Genomic DNA, 15,827 nt, shown 5'->3' on the forward strand with positions numbered 1-15,827 from the left:
ACCATGGGTATTCCAAACCATCCAGGAATTCCTGCTTCTCCCGATCCTCACCAGGTGACTCCGACCTATACAATCTCTCGTAAAACTCCTCAAACACCCTATTCTGATCTGGAGCCACCAACTTCCCTACCATATCCCGCACCTGAACAATTTCCCTTGCCGCTGCCTCCCTCTGAAGTTGACCTGCCAGCATAGGAGGGTATTCTCTCCATACTCGTAGACCGCTCTCCTCGCCCGCCTCAATTGGTGCAGCGCTATCCTTGTGGACAGCCGATCAAAGCTCACCTGCAACTCCTTCCTCTTTTCCACCAGTGTTGGATCCACATCCTCTGCATACCTCCTCTCCACTTCCAACATCTAATCTATTAACCTTTGCTGTACCACCCTCTCCTCCTTATCCACCTTTGTAAACGACATCACCTCACCACTGCCTTCAAAGCTTCCCATACCACCGCCTGCGAGATCTCACCTGTACAATTAAACCGCACATTTTCCAATCTTATCACAAAACCATCGGTCCCCCAACAGCCCCACATCCAATCTCCATCCCCGCATCTGCACTATTCCCTTCTCCAACACCATATTAACCACTGTGGCACATGGTCCGATATCGCAATTGCCAAATATTCCGACCCGTTGACGCCGGCAACTTCCCCACCACAAAAAAAATCTATCCGTGAATAGGCCTTATGAACTGAAGAGCAGAAAGAATACTCCCGCTCCCCTGGGTGCCAGAGCCTCCAAGGGTCCACCATTTCCACCATTAGCCCAGCCAACGCCTTTGCTCCCCCTGACTGGGTAAGTGATCGCAGTCATGACCTGTCCAATTTTGGCTCCTGCACCAATTTCCAGTCTCCACCCATTATCCATTCATGTGAATCCAAGTTGGGGATGGCCCCACACACCTTCCTCACGAACTCTGCATCATCCCAGTTGGGACCATACACGCTTAGCAACGGCACCAACCTCTCCTCCAACGCTCCTGTCACTATTACATATCTACCCCCCTGAGTGCTACCACTTTCTCCATTTGGAACCTCACTCTTATTCACCGGAACCGCAACCCCCTGCCGCACCCTACTAGCAAAACCCGAGTGAAACACCTGGCTTGCCCAGCCCTTTCTAAGCCTCACCTGATCCTTCACCCTCCTGCAGCATCGTCACATCTGCTTTCAAACTTTTCAAATACGCAAGAACCCTCGATCTCTTCACTGGACCTCCCAACCCCCTCACGTTCTACGTAACTATCCTGACAGGCCCCCACCCGCCCCGCTTATCCACCATCATAATAATATTGGGCCCTACCCACTGAGCCTGACTCGTCTCTATCCATTGTTGACATCAAACCCCATCCCCCTCCCAGAGTCCCACCCCCCCACCACCCCCTGCACTCACTCTCGAAGAAACCCAACCCTGTTTGGTCCCCTCCCTTCCCTTTTCTCGCCTCCTAGACCCATTGAAACCTGCTCACCAGGCTCCAATGTCCGCAGCCCCTCCCCCCACAACACCTCCACTCACTAGTCATCTTAAGTTAGCTAGTGCGGAGGCCCCTTTCCTCCTCTCCCGCACAGTCCCAGGAAAAAATATCAAATATATACTTTTCATAAAAAACTGTCGCTACAGAGAACTGCAACAAAAACTTTTAACCTCTATAACAGTATGGAGAACATTATTCAAAGCTACCAATAAGAGCAACAAAACTCTTTTAACCTCTATAACAGTATGAAGTAGGAACATTATTCAAAGATATATATATATACATTCTCCTACTCTTTACTTCCGTCCCAAGCCTTCTGCCTTCATAAATGCCTCCACCGCCTCAAAATAAAAGTCTCTGGAGTTGTGGGTCACACTCAGCTTCGCTGGGTACACCACTCCAAACCGCCCTCTGCTGTCGTACAATGCCGTCTTCACTCGGCCGAATGCTGCCCGCCCCTTTGCCAGTTCCACCGTCAAGTCCTGATAGATACGGACCTTGGCACCTCCCGCTCCATCTTTCCCAGTTCAATACCTTTTCCTTCTTGTGATATCTGTGAAAACAGATAATCACTGCCCTTGGCGGCTTAGGCCTCAGCGACCGATGAGCTCGGTCCAATTCATACCGAGAGGGTTCTTCTCCCTCCCCCATCAGTTCTGCCAACATCTTGGCAAAGTACTCTGTCAGCCTCAGGCCCTCCGCTCCCTCGGGTAGGCTCACAATCCTGAGATTTTGTCGTCTCGAGCGGTTCTCCATATCCTCCAGCTTTGCTCGCAGCCCCGTATTGTCCTCAACCACCCTCTGCAGCTCATCTCCCATCAAGGTGAGCTGATCGCTGTGCTGCGACATGGCCTCCTCCACTCCCTTCATCTTCTCACTCTGTCCCATCACCTCAGGCAATGCCTTTGCAACAGCTACCTTCACTGGAGCTGCCTCCTCTACCAACACCTTCAGCACCACCTCCAAATGTTTTGTGAACTGCTTCACAAGTTCTAAAGACACCACCTCAGCCATTTTCTCTGCTGTAAGCAGTGCGGCTCCACCCAGTGGCCCGGCCTCTGCCCTCTTGTCAGCCCCGGTCTGGTCCTCACGTTCGATGGTGAGCTCTCATTCTCTCCCTTCCTCGCTGCTATCTTGCTGTGGTTATTGGACATCTTTCGCCTTGTTTACAGCTTCTTTATCCTTCATATATTGCCCCCAGGACCAGGCATTAAAAATTCCCAAAAAGAAAAAAAACCATATACGCCTGAAGCAGAAGCCACCTAACGTGTAACGACCCCTCTACAAACCGCCTTTGTCTGCCTTGTGTTCTGGGCCCAGCCCCGCTGCTCGGACCACCTCGTGCTCCACACCCAGCCCTGCAGTTTCGACAGCCCCGCACTCCGAGCTCGACACCTCCGCATCCGACTGCACCGCACTCCCGCGGGAATTACCACCAGTTTTAAACTGGTTTTGTTTGAAGCCTGTCCCTCGAGCTCCAAAGACCATAAAACGGTCGAGAAAAAAACTCCAAGGAAAAAAAATGTCCGTGGGCGGGAGCCATTCTCTTTGGCGACCGCTCTGTTCCCAAGCACCCAGGTCTCCAACTTTAAAGTGTCTCTTTTTCCTTGGTGTCTGGCTTGACACCTCTTGCTGTGGGGGGACCCAAACAAACAAATTTGTGTATTTTGGGTGCAAGTTCCCGGCAAAATCGGAACAAAACTGTGATCCCCAGCCGGAGCTCCTCCACATGCGACTTCTCCCTGTTTCCGGACTAACTTTATTTCTCGGCATTAGCCATCTCTTTGTATTAATATAAATTTAGAGTACTCAATTCATTTTTTCCAATTAAGGGGCAATTTAGCGTGGCCAATCCACCTACCCTGCATATCTTTTGGGTTGTGGGGACGAAACCCACGCAAACACGGGGAGAATGCGCAAACTCCACACGGAGTTCGAGCCAGGATCGAACCTGGGACCTCGGCGCCGTGAGGCAACAGGGCTAACCCACCGCCACCGTGCTGCCCAGGCATTAGCCATCTCTGACATGATCTCTTCTCTCTTGGGTATGGGATGGTGTTGCCTCTTAATATTATTATTGAGATCTTTCGGATCTATGCATATTCTGAGTTCTCCATTAGGTTTGTGTACGCATGCCATCGAACTGACCCAGCCCATTGGCTTAGTCACCTTGGAAATGATGTCTGACTGGTGCATTCTGTCAAGCTCAGTCTTGAGACGATCTCTCAGTGGAGCTGGCACTCTTCTGTTTTCAGTTGGATACTGTATGTAAATGGTAGGGTGCCCATTCCAGAGAATACATGGTCAAATGTACCCCAAATTTGTTCAATTTCATCTTTAAGCGTGACATTTGAATTATTGGTCGCGTGTATGCTTTGAACCAAGTTGGGTTTGTTGCAAGTATCCACCCCAAGCAGTGATGATTTGTCATTTTCTACTATTTTTAAGTCTCGTGGCATGCTGATGCCACCATTCTGAACGATGAGAGGGCAGGAACCTCTCGTGGCGATGGTATTGCCATTACAGTCAGTCAATCGACAGGTTGATTTCGTTATCTGTGGCTTGCTGTGCACTTGTCTTAAATCCTTTTCCGTGATTAAATTTGCATGTGCACTTGTATCTTGTTCAAATGGAATTTCAGACCCATTGATATCAAGTAGTACAGTTCACTCTTGAATCATTTTGGAGAGCAGATATATCGGCTTATTATCACAGTCCAGAGCATTGACCCTAGTAATGGCATCGACCATGAAAATATCTTTCAGTGCATATTGGGAGCAATCATCATTAACAGTTAAGACTTTTCTTTCTTTTCCTTCACTATGTATACACTCTGAATCTTCCTGTAATCGTTGTAGGATCTTTTAAATTTATTTACTTCTGAGTCTATTGCGAAACGGCACTGCTGCAAAGTGATTGCATTTGCAACATTTGGAACACTGTTTGCCTTTTGCTGGACAATTTTTTTTACTTAAGGGCGTGGCCACCGCGTGCATGTCATCACTCTCGTCATGTAACTTTCAAAATAACCGCCAGCCGTTGTACGCGTTTTCTGTGCTGCGACACAGCATTAATGGCATCGACCACATTTCCCGACTTTGCGCCTTTTTCATTTGCCCTGAACTCCACATATTCAGAGGAAGCTTGTTCACTGGCTGTACACATATTAAGCGCTCCATCCAGTGGCAAAATCGGTCGACTCAGCATTTTTTCTTACAAACTTTCATCATTAATTCCAAAGACAATTTGATCGCGAAGCACTGAATCAGCAATGGAGGAGAAGTTACACGACTGCGCACTTAATTTTAAAGCAGTAATAAAAGAACCTTCCCTTTCAGCTGCAGCCTTTTCCTAAACATGTAGCGTTCGTATGTCTGGTTAACTTGCTTTTTGCAGTGAGCATTGAATTTTTCCAGCACCATGTTAAAATTTTATATCTTCATTTTCTGAAAAATCAAATGAGTTGAACAATTCTAAAGCCTGCGGTCCAGGAAGCGCAATTTATCACTGATCGGAAGCATTTTCTAGCGCGAAGGCTGAAGACTTCAAACTGCTGTTTGAAAGTGGTCGTTCTGAAGTGGTCAGGTTTCTTCAGACCTTCCATCATACGATCCGTTGTTCGTGTAGATTTTTCAATCGGTGTAGCGCCATGACTGTTTTTCTGAATTGTCTTAAAGCCATACTGTCTAAACTAATTGCTTATTGCACTTCCGGTACAATGTGGTGTTCTTTGTGTGGTTCAGATCCTAGGATGGTTGGTGTAGTGTTCACAAAGACACAACTAGCTTTTATATTAAACAAAGCTAAAGGTTTATTTATACTACTTAATTGAATTTGACTCTTCCTTCTCTCTAATAAACAATTGACAATAAACATGCAATCTGCACTCATCTACCACTAATCTCTACACTATTACAATAACTATGATCTGTTCTCACTCACACTATCTTTCCTACATTCTGTTCTCCAGCCTTCACCTCGACTCTCAGAAGGCTTAGCATCGATGCATTATCGAATTCTGCATTTAGCTCCCTCTAGTGGTTGATTCGGACATAACATGCTTACAGTTCTGTACATGTCTCATGATGTAACATGTCTCACTCTCTCTCTCTCTCTCTCTCTGTCTCACTCTCTCTCTGTGACTCCCTGTCTCTCTCTCTGTCTCTCTCTCTCTTTCTGTCTCACTCTGCTTCACTCTCTCTTACTCCTTCTGACTCCCTCTGTCTCACTCTCTCTCTGTGACTCCCTGTCTCTTTCTCTGTCTCACTCTCTCTTTCTGTCTCACTCTCTCTTACTCCTTCTGACTCTCGCTCTCGGTCACACTCTGTCACACTCTCTATGTCTTTCTCACTCTCTCTGTCTCTCACTCTCTATCTAGCTCACTCTCTCTGTCTGTCTCTCTCTTTCTCTGGCTCACTATCTCTCTCTCCTCTGTCTCACTCTCTCTGTCTCTATCTCACTCTCTCTGTCTGTCTCTATTTCACTCACTCTCTGTCTCACTCTCTCTGTCTCACTCTCTCTGTCTCCCTCGCTCTCTCTCTGACTCCCTCTCTGTCTCCCTCTCTCTCTCTGTCTCCCTCTCTCTGTCTCCCTCTCTCTCTCTGTCTCCCTCTCTCTTTCTGTCTCCCTCAGTCTCCCTCTCTCAGTTTCATTCTCGCTCTGTCTCATTCTCGCTCTCTCATTCTCGCTCTGTCTCGTTCTCGCTCTGTCTCGTTCTCGCTCTGTCTCGTTCTCGCTCTGTCTCGTTCTCGCTCTGTCTCGTTCTCGCTCTGTCTCGTTCTCGCTCTGTCTCGTTCTCGCTCTGTCTCGTTCTCGCTCTGTCTCGCTCTCGCTCTGTCTCGCTCTCGCTCTGTCTCGCTCTCGCTCTGTCTCGCTCTCGCTCTGTCTCGCTCTCGCTCTGTCTCGCTCTCGCTCTGTCTCGCTCTCGCTCTGTCTCTCTCTCGCTCTGTCTCGCTCTCGTTCTGTCTCGTTCTCGCTCTGTCTCTCTTTAGTGTGGCATGGTAGCACAGTGGTTAGCACAGTTGTTTCACAGCTCCAGGGTCCCAGGTTCGATTCCCGACTTGGTTCACTGTCTGCGCGGAGTTTGCACGTTCTCCCTGTGTCTACGTGGGTTTCCTCCGGCTGCTTCGGTTTCCTCCCACTGTCCAAAGATGCGCACGTCAGGTTGCTTGGCCATGCTAAATTGCCCTTGGGTGAGATGGGGTTGTTGGGTTGCGGGACAGGGTGGGCGTGTGGGCTTGAGTGGGGTGCTCTTTCCAAGAGCCAGTGCAAACCTCGACGGGTCAAATGCCCTCCTGTACTGTAATTTCTATGATTCACATTCTCTCTTTCGCTCTCTCTTTCTCGCTCTGTCTCTCTCTGCCTCATTCTCTGACTCACTTTCTCTGTCTGTCACTCTCTCTCTTTCTCTCTCTCTGTCTCTCTCTCGCTGTCTGTCTCACTCTATATCTCTCTGTCTCACTCTCTATGTCTCCCTGTCTCACTCTCTATGTCTGTCTCGCTCACTCTCTCTGTCTGTCTCGCTCACTCTGTCTCACTCTCTGTGTCTCGCTGTCCCACTCTGTCTGTCTCGCGCATTCTCTCTGTCTGTCTCACTCATTCTCTCTGTCTGTCTCGCTCACTCTCTCTGTCTCGCTCACTGTCTCTGTCTTGTTCAATCTCTGTCTCGCTCACTCTCTGTCTCGCTCATTCTCTCTGTCTCACTCACTCTGTCTCGCTCACTCTCTCTCTGTCTCGCTCACTCTCTCTCTGACTCGCTCACTCTCTTTCTGTCTCGCTCACTCTCTCTGCCTGTCTCGCTCACTTTCTCTGCCTGTCTCGCTCACTCTCTCTGCCTGTCTCGCTCACTCTCTCTGCCTGTCTCGCTCACTCTCTCTGCCTGTCTCGCTCACTCTCTCTGTCTGTCTCATTCACTCTCTCTATCCGTCTCGCTCACTCTCTGTCTATCTCGCTCACTCTGTCTGTCTCACACTCTCTGTCTGTCTCACTCACTATGTCTGTCTGTCTCTCTCACTCTGTCTATCTCGCTCACTCTGTCTATCTCGCTCACTCTGTCTGTCTCGCTCACTCTGTCTCGCTCTCTCTGTCTGTCTCTCTCACTCTGTCTGTCTCGCTCACTCTCTCTGCCTGTCTCGCTCACTCTCTCTGCCTGTCTCGCTCACTCTCTCTGTCTGTCTCGCTCACTCTCTCTGTCTGTCTCGCTCACTCTCTCTGTCTGTCTCGCTCACTCTCTCTGTCTCACTCACTCTCTCTGTCTGTCTCACTCACCCTCTCTGTCTCGTTCACTCTGTCTGTCTCGCTCACTGTCTCTGTCTCTGTCTCTCTCTCTCTCTGTTTCGCTCACACTCTCTGTCTGCCTCACTCACTCTCTCTGTCTGTCTCATTCACTCTCTGTCTGTCTCACACACTCTATGTCTGTCTCACTCACTCTGTCTTGCTCACTCTGTCTGTCTCGCTCTCTCTGTCTGTCTCGCTCTCTCTGTCTGTCTCGCTCACTCTGTCTGTCTCGCTCAATCTGCCTGTCTCGCTCAATCTGCCTGTCTCGCTCTCTCTGCCTGTCTCGCTCGCTCTCTCTGCCTGTCTCGCTCACTCTCTCTGCCTGTCTCGCCCACTCTCTCTGTCTGTCTCGCTCACTCTGTCTGTCTCGCTCACTGTCTCTGTCTCTGTCTCTCTCTCTCTGTTTCGCTCACACTCTCTGTCTGCCTCACTCACTCTCTCTGTTTGTCTCATTCACTCTCTGTCTGTGTCACACACTCTCTGTCTGTCTCACTCACTCTGTCTTGCTCACTCTGTCTGTCTCGCTCTCTCTGTCTGTCTCGCTCACTCTGTCTGTCTCTCTCGCTCGCTCACTCTGCCTGTCTCGTTCACTCTCTCTGCCTGTCTCGCTCACTCTCTCTGCCAGTCTCGCTCACTCTCTCTGTCTGTCTCGCTCACTCTCTCTGTCTGTCTCACTCACTCTGTCTGTCTCACTCTCTATGTCTCGCTGTCTCACTCTGTCTGTGTCGCTCATTCTCTCTGTATCGCTCATTCTCTCTGTTTGTCTCGCTCACTCTCTCTGTATCGCTCACTGTCTCTGTCTTGTTCACTCTGTCTCGCTCACTCTGTCTGTCTCGCTCACTCTGTCTCGCTCTCTCTGTCTGTCTCTCTCACTCTGTCTCTCTCACTCTGTCTCTCTCACTCTGTGTCGCTCACTCTGTCTGTCTCGCTCACTCTCTCTGCCTGTTTCGCTCACTCTCTCTGCCTGTCTCGCTCACTCGCTCTGTCTGTCACACTCACTCTCTCTGTCTGTCTCGCTCACTCTCTCTGCCTGTCTCGCTCACTCTCTCTGTCTGTCTCACTCACTCTGTCTGTCTCACTCTCTATGTCTCGCTGTCTCACTCTGTGTCGCCCATTCTCTCTGTATCGCTCATTCTCTCTGTCTGTCTCGCTCAATCTCTCTGTATCGCTCACTGTCTCTGTCTTGTTCACTCTCTCTGTCTCGCTCACTCTGTCTGTCTCGCTCACTCTCTCTCTGTCTCGCTCACTCTCTCGCTGTCTCGCTCACTCTCTCGCTGTCTCGCTCACTCTCTCTCTGTCTCGCTCACTCTCTCTGTCTGTCTCGCTCACTCTTTCTGTCTCGCTCACTCTCTGTCTGTCTCGCTCACTCTGTCTGTCTCGCTCACTCTGTCTGTCTCGCTCACTCTGTCTGTCTCGCTCACTCTGTCTGTCTCGCTCTCTCTGTCTGTGTCGCTCACTCTGTCTGTCTCGCTCACTCTCTCTGCCTGTTTCGCTCACTCTCTCTGCCTGTCTCGCTCACTCGCTCTGTCTGTCACACTCACTCTCTCTGTCTGTCTCGCTCGCTCACTCTGCCTGTCTCGCTCACTCTCTCTGCCTGTCTCGCTCACTCTCTCTGCCTGTCTCGCTCACTCTCTCTGCCTGTCTCGCTCACTCTCTCTGCCTGTCTCGCTCACTCTCTCTGTCTGTCTCGCTCACTCTCTCTGCCAGTCTCGCTCACTCTCTCTGTCTGTATCGCTCACTGTCTCTGTCTTGTTCACTCTGTCTCGCTCACTCTGTCTATCTCGCTCACTCTGTCTGTCTCGCTCACTCTGTCTCGCTCTCTCTGTCTGTCTCTCTCACTCTGTGTCGCTCACTCTGTCTGTCTCGCTCACTCTCTCTGCCTGTTTCGCTCACTCTCTCTGCCTGTCTCGCTCACTCACTCTGTCTGTCACACTCACTCTCTCTGTCTGTCTCACTCACTCTCTCTGTCTATCTCGCTCACTCTGTCTATCTCGCTCACTCTGTCTGTCTCGTTCACTCACTCTGTCTGTCTCACTCACTCTGTCTCTCTCACTCTGTCTGTCTCGCTCACTCTCTCTGCCTGTCTCGCTCACTCTCTCTGCCTGTCTCGCTCACTCTCTCTGTCTGTCTCGCTCACTCTCTCTGTCTGTCTCGCTCACTCTCTCTGTCTGTCTCGCTCACTCTCTCTGTCTGTCTCGCTCACTCTCTCTGTCTCACTCACTCTCTCTGTCTGTCTCACTCACTCTCTCTGTCTCGTTCACTCTGTCTGTCTCGCTCACTGTCTCTGTCTCTGTCTCTCTCTCTCTCTGTTTTGCGCACACTCTCTGTCTGTCTCACTCACTCTGTCTTGCTCACTCTGTCTGTCTCGCTCTCTCTGTCTGTCTCGCTCTCTCTGTCTGTCTCGCTCACTCTGTCTGTCTCGCTCACTCTGTCTGTCTCGCTCAATCTGCCTGTCTCGCTCAATCTGCCTGTCTCGCTCACTCTGCCTGTCTTGCTCGCTCACTCTGCCTGTCTCGCTCACTCTCTCTGCCTGTCTCACTCACTCTGTGTCGCTCACTCTGCCTGTCTCGCTCACTCTCTCTGCCTGTCTCGCTCACTCTCTCTGCCTGTCTCGCCCACTCTCTCTGTCTGTCTCGCTCACTCTCTCTGTCTCGTTCACTCTCTCTCGCTCACTGTCTCTGTCTCTGTCTCTCTCTCTCTCTGTTTCGCTCACACTCTCTGTCTGCCTCACTCACTCTCTCTGTCTGTCTCATTCACTCTCTGTCTGTCTCACACACTCTCTGTCTGTCTCACTCACTCTGTCTCGCTCACTCTGTCTTGCTCACTCTGTCTGTCTCGCTCTCTCTGTCTGTCTCGCTCTCTCTGTCTGTCTCCCTCACTCTGTCTGTCTCACTCGCTCACTCTGTCTGTCTCGCTCGCTCACTCTGCCTGTCTCGCTCACTCTCTCTGCCTGTCTCGCTCACTCTCTCTGTCTGTCTCGCTCACTCTCTCTGTCTGTCTCACTCACTCTGTCTGTCTCACTCTCTATGTCTCGCTGTCTCACTCTGTGTCGCCCATTCTCTCTGTATCGCTCATTCTCTCTGTCTGTCTCGCTCACTCTCTCTGTATCGCTCACTGTCTCTGTCTTGTTCACTCTCTCTGTCTCGCTCACTCTGTCTGTCTCGCTCACTCTCTCTCTGTCTCGCTCACTCTCTCGCTGTCTCGCTCACTCTCTCTCTGTCTCGCTCACTCTCTCGCTGTCTCGCTCACTCTCTCTCTGTCTCGCTCACTCTCTCTGTCTGTCTCGCTCACTCTTTCTGTCTCGCTCACTCTCTCTGTCTCGCTCGCTCTGTCTGTCTCGCTCACTCTGTCTGTCTCGCTCACTCTCTCTCTGTCTCGCTCACTCTCTCGCTGTCTCGCTCACTCTCTCGCTGTCTCGCTCACTCTCTCTCTGTCTCGCTCGCTCACTCTCTCTGTCTGTCTCGCTCACTCTTTCTGTCTCGCTCACTCTCTCTGTCTCGCTCGCTCTGTCTGTCTCACTCACTCTGTCTGTCTCGCTCACTCTCTCTCTGTCTCGCTCACTCTCTCTCTGTCTCGCTCACTCTCTGCCTGCCTCGCTCACTCTCTCTGTCTCGCTCACTCACTCTGTCTCGCTCACTCTCTCTGTCCGTCTCGTTCACTCTCTCTGTCTGTTTCACTCACTCTCTGTCTGTCTCATTCACTCTCTGTCTAGTTCACTCACTCTGTCTGTCTCGCTCACTCTCTGTCTGTCTCGCTCACTCTGTCTGTCTCGCTCACTCTGTCTGTCTCGCTCACTCTGTCTGTCTCGCTCACTCTGTCTGTCTCGCTCACTCTGTCTCGCTCTCTCTGTGTCGCTCACTCTGTCTGTCTCGCTCACTCTCTCTGCCTGTTTCGCTCACTCTCTCTGCCTGTCTCGCTCACTCGCTCTGTCTGTCACACTCACTCTCTCTGTCTGTCTCGCTCGCTCACTCTGCCTGTCTCGCTCGCTCACTCTGCCTGTCTCGCTCACTCTCTCTGCCTGTCTCGCTCACTCTCTCTGCCAGTCTCGCTCACTCTCTCTGCCAGTCTCGCTCACTCTCTCTGTCTGTCTCGCTCACTCTCTCTGTCTGTCTCACTCACTCTGTCTGACTCACTCTCTATGTCTCGCTGTCTCACTCTGTGTCGCCCATTCTCTCTGTATCGCTCATTCTCTCTGTCTGTTGCGCTCACTCTCTCTGTATCGCTCACTGTCTCTGTCTTGTTCACTCTCTCTGTCTCGCTCACTCTGTCTGTCTCGCTCACTCTCTCTCTGTCTCGCTCACTCTCTCTCTGTCTCGCTCACTCTCTCTCTGTCTCGCTCACTCTCTCTCTGTCTCGCTCACACTCTCTCTGTCTCGCTCACTCTCTCTCTGTCTCGCTCACTCTCTCTGTCTGTCTCGCTCACTCTGTCTATTTCGCTCACTCTCTCTCTGTCTCGCTCACTCTCTGCCTGCCTCGCTCACTCTCTGCCTGCCTCGCTCACTCTCTCTGTCTCGCTCACTCTCTCTGTCTCGCTCACTCTCTCTGTCCGTCTCACTCACTCTCTGTCTGTCTCACTCACTCTCTCTGTCTGTCTCGTTCACTCTCTCTGTCTGTTTCACACACTCTCTGTCTGTCTCATTCACTCTCTGTCTCGTTCACTCACTCTGTCTCGCTCACTCTGTCTGTCTCGCTCACTCTGTCTGTCTCGCTCACTCTGTCTGTCTCGCTCACTCTGTCTGTCTCGCTCATTCTGTCTGTCTCGCTCACTCTGTCTGCCTCGCTCACTCTGTCTGTCTCGCTCTCTCTGTCTGTCTCGCTCACTCTGTCTCGCTCACTCTGTCTGTCTCGCTCACTCTGTCTGTCTCGCTCTCTCTGTCTGTCTCGCTCACTCTGTCTGTCTCGCTCACTCTGTTTGCCTCGCTCTCTCTGTCTGTCTCGCTCACTCTGTCTGTCTCGCTCACTTTGTCTGCCTCGCTCTCTCTGTCTGCCTCGCTCTCTCTGTCTGCCTCGCTCTCTCTGTCTGTCGCTCTCTCTGTCTGTCTCGCTCTCTCTGTCTGTCTCGCTCTCTCTGTCTGTCTCGCTCTCTCTGTCTGTCTCGCTCTCTCTGTCTGTCTCGCTCTCTCTGTCTGTCTCGCTCTCCCTGTCTGTCTCGCTCTCTCTGTCTGTCTCGCTCTCTCTGTCTGTCTCGCTCTCTCTGTCTGTCTCGCTCACTCTGTCTGTCTCGCTCACTCTGTCTGTCTCGCTCACTCTGTCTCGCTCACTCTGTCTCGCTCACTCTGTCTATCTCGCTCACTTTGTTTGTCTCGCTCACTCTCTCTGCCTGTCTCGCTCACTCTGTCTCGCTCACTCTGTCTCGCTCACTCTGTCTCGCTCACTCTGTCTCGCTCACTCTGTCTCGCTCACTCTGTCTATCTCGCTCACTTTGTTTGTCTCGCTCACTCTCTCTGCCTGTTTCGCTCACTCTGTCTGTCTCGCTCACTCTGCCTGTCTCGCTCACTCTGTCTCGCTCACTCTGTCTCGCTCACTCTGTCTCGCTCACTCTGTCTATCTCGCTCACTTTGTTTGTCTCGCTCACTCTCTCTGCCTGTCTCGCTCACTCTCTCGATCTGTTTCGCTCACTCTCTCTCTCTCTCTGTCTCGCTCACTCTCTCTGTCTGTCTCACTCACTCTCTCTGTCTTGTTCACTCTGTCTGTCTCGCTCACTGTCTCTGTCTCCGTCTCTCTCTCTCTCACTCTCTCTCTGTCTGTCTCGCTCTCATTCTCTTTGTCTTTATCTCACTCTCTCAGTCTCTCTCACTCTGTCTCTCTCTCCCTGTCTACCCTCTCTCTCTCTCTCTCACACACACACGCTCTGTCTGTTTCTCTCTCTCTTTCCTCTCTCTCTCTCTCTTTCTCTCTCCCTGTCTACTCTCTATCTCTCTCACACTATCTCTCTGTCTGTCTCTCTCACTCTCTCTGTCTCTCCGTCGTTCTGTCTGTCTGACTCACTCTCTCTGTCTCTCTCTGTCTGTCTATCTCCCTCTCACTCTCTGTCTTTCTCACTCTCTCTCTGTCTATCTGTCTCTCTCTCACTCTCTCTATCTCACTCTCTCTGTCTATCGGTCTCTCTCTCTCACTCTCTCAGTCTCTCTGTGTCTCTCGCTCTCTTTCTGTCTGTCTTGCTCACTTTCTCTCTGTGTCTCTCTCACTATCTCTCTCTGATGTCTCTCTCTCTCTCTGTCTCTCTGTCACACACTTTCCCTGTCTCTCTCTCCCTCTCTGTCTCTCTCTCTCTCACACTCTCTCTCTCACACACTCTCTCTGTCTCTCTCTCTCTCACACACTCTCTCTGTCTCTCTTACACTCACTCTGTCTCTCTCTGTTTCTCTCTCTCTGTCTCTCTCTCTCTGCCTATCCCTCTCTCTGCTTCTCCCTCTCTCACCCATTCTCTCTCTCTCTCTCTCACACTCTCTCTCTCTCTCTCTCTCTCTCTCTCTCCTGTCACTCTCTCTCTCACACATTCGCTCTCTCACACTCTCTCTGTCTCTTTCTCTCTCTCTCTCTCACTCTGTCTCTCCCTCTCGCACTCTGACTGAACCCACTTCCTCCAATCTGAGCTGCTTTTTGATTTCTGCGGAGTTGTCTGTGGGGAGATGGGGAATGCCCTGGCAGTGTGCAGGGGGAGGTTTTGGGTGGAGGTTGTAAGGGGCTGGACTAACTGCTGCCCATTTAATTTTAACTGCACCCTCGATCCATCTCTGTCGGCAGGTTTCATCTCCATCACCGCGACCAACCCCATGTGGGTGATAAAGACCAGATTGCAACTGGACACCAGGTAAGTGTCGCAAGTCAGAGAGGGTTAAATCCGGCGGGAAAGAGAGGGTTTAATCCGGCGGGAGACGGAGGGTTAAATCCGACGGGAAAGAGAGTGTTAAATCCGGCGGGAAAGACAGGGTTAAATCCGGCAGGAGAAGGAGGGTTCAATCCGGCGGGAGACGGAGGGTTAAATCCGACGGGAAAGACAGGGTTAAATCCGGCAGGAGAGAGAGGGTTCAATCCGGCGGAGGAGAGAGGGTTCAATCCGGTGGGAGAGAGGGTTCAATCCGGCAGGAGAGAGAGGGTTCAATCCGGCAGGAGAGAGAGGGTTCAATCCGGCGGGGGAGAGAGGGTTCAATCCGGCGGAGGAGAGAGGGTTAAATCCGGCAGGAGAGAGAGGGTTCAATCCGGCAGGAGAGAGAGGGTTCAATCCGGCGGGGGAGAGAGGGTTCAATCCGGCGGAGGAGAGAGGGTTCAATCCGGCAGGAGAGAGAGGGTTCAATCCGGCAGGAGAGAGAGGGTTCAATCCGGCGGGGGAGAGAGGGTTCAATCCGGCGGAGGAGAGAGGGTTCAATCCGCGGGGGAGAGAGGGTTCAATCCGGCGGGGGAGAGAGGGTTCAATCCGGCGGGGGAGAGAGGGTTCAATCCGGCGGGGGAGAGAGGGTTCAATCCGGCGGGGGAGAGAGGGTTAAATCCGGTGGGGGAGAGAGGGTTCAATCCGGCGGGGGAGAGGGGGTTCAATCCGGCGGGAGAGAGAGGATTCAACCCGGCGGGGGAGAGAGGGTTCAATCCGGCTGGAGAGAGAGGGTTCAATCCGGCGGGGGAGAGAGGGTTCAATCCGGCGGAGGAGAGAGGGTTCAATCCGCGGGGGAGAGAGGGTTCAATCCGGCGGGGGAGAGAGGGTTCAATCCGGCGGGGGAGAGAGGGTTCAATCCGGCGGGGGAGAGAGGGTTCAATCCGGCGGGGGAGAGAGGGTTAAATCCGGTGGGGGAGAGAGGGTTCAATCCGGCGGGGGAGAGGGGGTTCAATCCGGCGGGAGAGAGAGGATTCAACCCGGCGGGGGAGAGAGGGTTCAATCCGGCTGGAGAGAGAGGGTTCAATCCGGCGGGAGAGAGAGGGTTCAATCCGGCGGGGGAGAGAGGGTTCAATCCGGCAGGAGAGAGAGGGTTCAATCCGGCGGGAGACGGAGGGTTAAATCCGATGGGAAAGAGAGTGTTAAATTCGGTGGGAGACGGATGGTTCAATCCGGCGGGAGACGGATGGTTCAATCCGGCGGGAG

The 15,827-nt window shown here is 51.9% G+C and overlaps 1 protein-coding gene across 1 annotated transcript in view; it reads left to right on the top strand.

Moving 5' to 3' along the window:
* LOC140392276 (solute carrier family 25 member 36-A-like) overlaps nt 1–14,571 on the top strand; it is a 118,033-nt gene extending 103,462 nt beyond the window's left edge. Inside the window, exon 5 of the mRNA XM_072477593.1 lies at nt 14,501–14,571. Coding sequence (XP_072333694.1) covers nt 14,501–14,571 — 71 coding nt within the window. The remainder of the gene's footprint in view (nt 1–14,500) is intronic.
* Nucleotides 14,572–15,827: the final 1,256 nt, after the last annotated feature.

This window comes from Scyliorhinus torazame, chromosome 16 (assembly GCF_047496885.1).
Source record: "Scyliorhinus torazame isolate Kashiwa2021f chromosome 16, sScyTor2.1, whole genome shotgun sequence".
Taxonomy (NCBI): domain Eukaryota; kingdom Metazoa; phylum Chordata; class Chondrichthyes; order Carcharhiniformes; family Scyliorhinidae; genus Scyliorhinus; species Scyliorhinus torazame.